The sequence below is a fragment of the Physella acuta genome, unplaced genomic scaffold (assembly GCF_028476545.2).
Source record: "Physella acuta isolate Inbredline_101_S28 unplaced genomic scaffold, ASM2847654v3 ptg001175l, whole genome shotgun sequence".
Lineage (NCBI taxonomy): Eukaryota > Metazoa > Mollusca > Gastropoda > Physidae > Physella > Physella acuta.
In genome coordinates this window covers 29,724-33,157 of record NW_026732692.1, presented here as the reverse complement: position 1 = coordinate 33,157, position 3,434 = coordinate 29,724, and the positions used below count along the sequence as shown (strand labels likewise).

At 32.2% G+C, this 3,434-nt stretch overlaps 1 protein-coding gene across 1 annotated transcript; it reads left to right on the top strand.

Moving 5' to 3' along the window:
- Positions 1-271: 271 nt before the first annotated feature.
- Positions 272-3,218, top strand: LOC131956775 (putative E3 ubiquitin-protein ligase MID2). The gene is made up of 2 exons (XM_059321346.1): positions 272-539; positions 1,091-3,218. The coding sequence occupies exons 1-2, from the start codon at positions 272-274 to the stop codon at positions 2,167-2,169; spliced, it is 1,347 nt and encodes a 448-aa protein (XP_059177329.1). The 3' UTR covers positions 2,170-3,218.
- The last annotated feature ends 216 nt before the right edge of the window (positions 3,219-3,434 follow it).

The following is a 3,434-nucleotide window of genomic DNA, read 5'->3' as shown; positions in this document are numbered from 1 at the left end:
AATACTTAAAAGTTAATTGTGTTGGAGGGAATCCCTTCCAACACTATAATTTAATTTAAAAATGAAGAAGAAGAAAGAAGGACATCAGTAATACTAATACTAATTACTAATATTAATACCAACACTCCAGAAAGTAGGCCTATTAGGTTTATTATTATTAACTAGGTACTATTAGTAGGTCTATGATCAAATATTGTGTTGAAACTTGAAAATTATTACTGTATGATGTTTTTAAACCAAACTTTGTAATTAATTTAATGAATTTTTACAGATGGATACCGATAAGGTTGAGCGGCTACGCGAGCGAATGCTCCAGTGTTCTGTTTGCATGGATGAGTTCAAAGATCCCCGTATACTTCCATGTCACCATACTCTGTGCTATGATTGTATTTTCAATGTTGTCCAGTCATCTTCAGTCTCTGGTAGACTCTTCAAGTGCCCACAGTGTCGAGCAGATGTTTGTGTACCAAGGGGAGGTATAGATGAGCTTCCAATCAATTTTTACATCACCAGCTTGCAAGAGGAACTTGGCGCAACAAGTATGTAATGTGTCAAATTTGTCGTTTATTTTTAAACTAAAGAAATAAATTCAATATAAATATCCTCTTATCGAATTATCAATAAGACTCCCATTTGTATCAATTACTTTATATATACTGATTTTTGCCATTTGAGCATCAGCATAATAGGATTAGCCTATAGAAAGGTGAAACAAGAACATGTGCATATCAATTACTAGTTAACACATTATAATGTAGTGAACTTGTTAGGAATCAAACAATTGTGCTTAGTAGGGCAAGAAGAAAAATTCGTATCTTAATAAATAACTGTTTATTAAGCACGAAAATTGGATGAACTATTAGCAAAATATTCAATTTTCTTACTTTAATATGCTTTGGTTTTGGGTCAAAACTGAGTTTAGGATAAATTAAATAAAAAAATTTGTAATGAAACATTGTAATCTTCCCTACTTCTTTTCTAATTATAACTAGGTTCTAATTAATTTGTCTTAACATTCTAGGTATTCAACTATTAATTTATTATTCTTCTTACTTACGAAGATTACTTTTTATCTTAACTGTTTTTTCAGGCTACTCTGGAATATGCCATATTTGCAAGAGAGATTGGCTCACCTCACAGTTTAGGTGTATTGACTGCGATGTGGATATTTGTCGATTTTGTATCCATGCTCATCGCTTGGAAACTCATACAGATCCACCAAAGATATTGCGCATTGAGACAACAAACAGTAATAGCTGTCAGTTGATGTCCAACGTGGCATGTGAAGAACACACAGAAGAAATCTTGCAGCTTTTCTGCACCAGCTGCCACAAAGCCATCTGCATCAGCTGTTCATTTCACAGCCATAAGAAGCATAAGATCATCCCTTTGAACACAAAACTTAAAGAATCAAAGACTTACTTGCAGTCGGAAGTAGATGCTCTTACTGTGGTGAAAAGAAATGCAATGAAAACTGCAGAATTTTTTCAAGACATCAGGGAGGAGTGTGTTAAACTTGCAAATGGGTCCTTGCTTGCGCTGGATGCCGCAGCTCACAAAGCCTGTAATTTAATCATGAACAAGAAAAGTATGCTGGAAAAGGAAATCTTGAGCTCGGAGGAGATGCAACTGGAGAAAATTGACAATGCTTTAAAAGACTTTAAATTATACATGCAGCGTGTGGAACGTGGCATGGCGTTTTTACTGGATCTTCAAGATGATGACATTTGTCTTGAGGTAATTAACACGTACAAAGACTATTTACTGAAGTTAGAAGCAGCCCGTAAAATGTTTTCATCCAATCATGTTCATGTTGATTATACTCAGTTTCGGCCATCAGATAGCTCTCATTTAGTAGATGCTAACATGGGTGTTAACAGAAAACTGCTTTATTATGGTAACTTGGGAACAATGTGCAAGAAAAGTATTTGTTTGTCTGTTAATCCTAAAACTTTGAATGTGGTGAAGCATTACAGGGGTATCGGCCATGTTGTGGATAGTCACTATTTTAAGAGATTTTTGCATTTCTTGTTAGTGTTTGTGATCTGTCAGGTTTTCTTCTACTTGGGTGACACCAGTGGTTTTTTTGACATGATCATGTCAATGGTTATGGTGTTCTACAGCCAAATAGTTGATGTCTTAAAAGGGTACTCTAATAGCACACAGTAAAAGTCTGCTTTCCTTTACTTATTATACAAGCTTGCTATTTTTTATGCTGGCTTAGTGTATTTTTAAGCCACTACATTAACCAGTTTATGTCCTATAATGCATCGCTAGTATATCCAGTATAAACACTACTGCAATATTTATTTGTATGACAAACATCTAATGACTTGGGCTGAAACTGTACAAATTGGTATTATCATTGGTGAAGTTGGCATTTTTTTTTAAAACCCTTACAGCATTTACTCTTCCATTCCCTCATGCCAAGTTGCAGGTAATGTCTACAAACACAAGACCGTAGTAACTGGCAGTATGTTTGTTTGATATAGGAATAGTCAACACTACTTTTGTTTTTTAAGTAAAAGTTGATAGACCATAAAGTTGTGGAAGTCTGCTTTAAATCTAGTTATTAATATTTATAAATATATTCCCACGACACTGGTAAGACATCAAGGCTAACTATTTCTAATGTGGTCAGCATTTAATGTTTTTAATTATCTTAGTGCCTATACTTTCTACATATATGTTCAATTTTACTCAAATGGTACATAACATGTCAATCTTTATCGTTGCAAACTAAATTATTTTTTTTTTTATTACTACATTTAATTTTTTTTAACCCTATTAGACTTGTGTAAAAAACATCAGTGGGCAAAACTAATCATAAAATAATACTGGGGCTGAGGGAATGAGTAAAAAGTAGGTTGGGGCTGTAAGGGTCAAATGAATGTCTTTATGAATAATAGTTTTTAAATATTATATTCTGTTTGTTATATATGTATTGAGTACTATTACAGTAATAGTATTATTATAAAGGCATATAGGGTACCTTTTAAATTGTTATCAATGTTTTGTGATTACCATGTTTTAAAAAAAATCAGAACCTATGTTTGAATGTAATGTGATATTTGTGATCTAATCATTTTGCCATATCTAAGGTTATTTATACATTTAAAACATTTTCTAAAATATGTTGATTTATATCAAAAGCTTTAAACACTATTTAATTACCTTTAAGAGGATGGGTGTAATTGTGTGATTTTTTTTAAAAATTGTTTTATCAAATAAATGTTTTCATAAGGAATATTAAGTACATTTTTTTTTCTTGTGAAAAAAACTTAAGAGTGCATAAGTGTGAGAAAGTTTGCAAATGTAAAGTATTAAACATTGGCAAGGAGTATTAATATGGTCAATCAATTGAAAGTTGACCAGCAATCCATTAGATTAATGTACACATTTTTAAAATTAACTTAAGAAAAGTTTGGTTTATT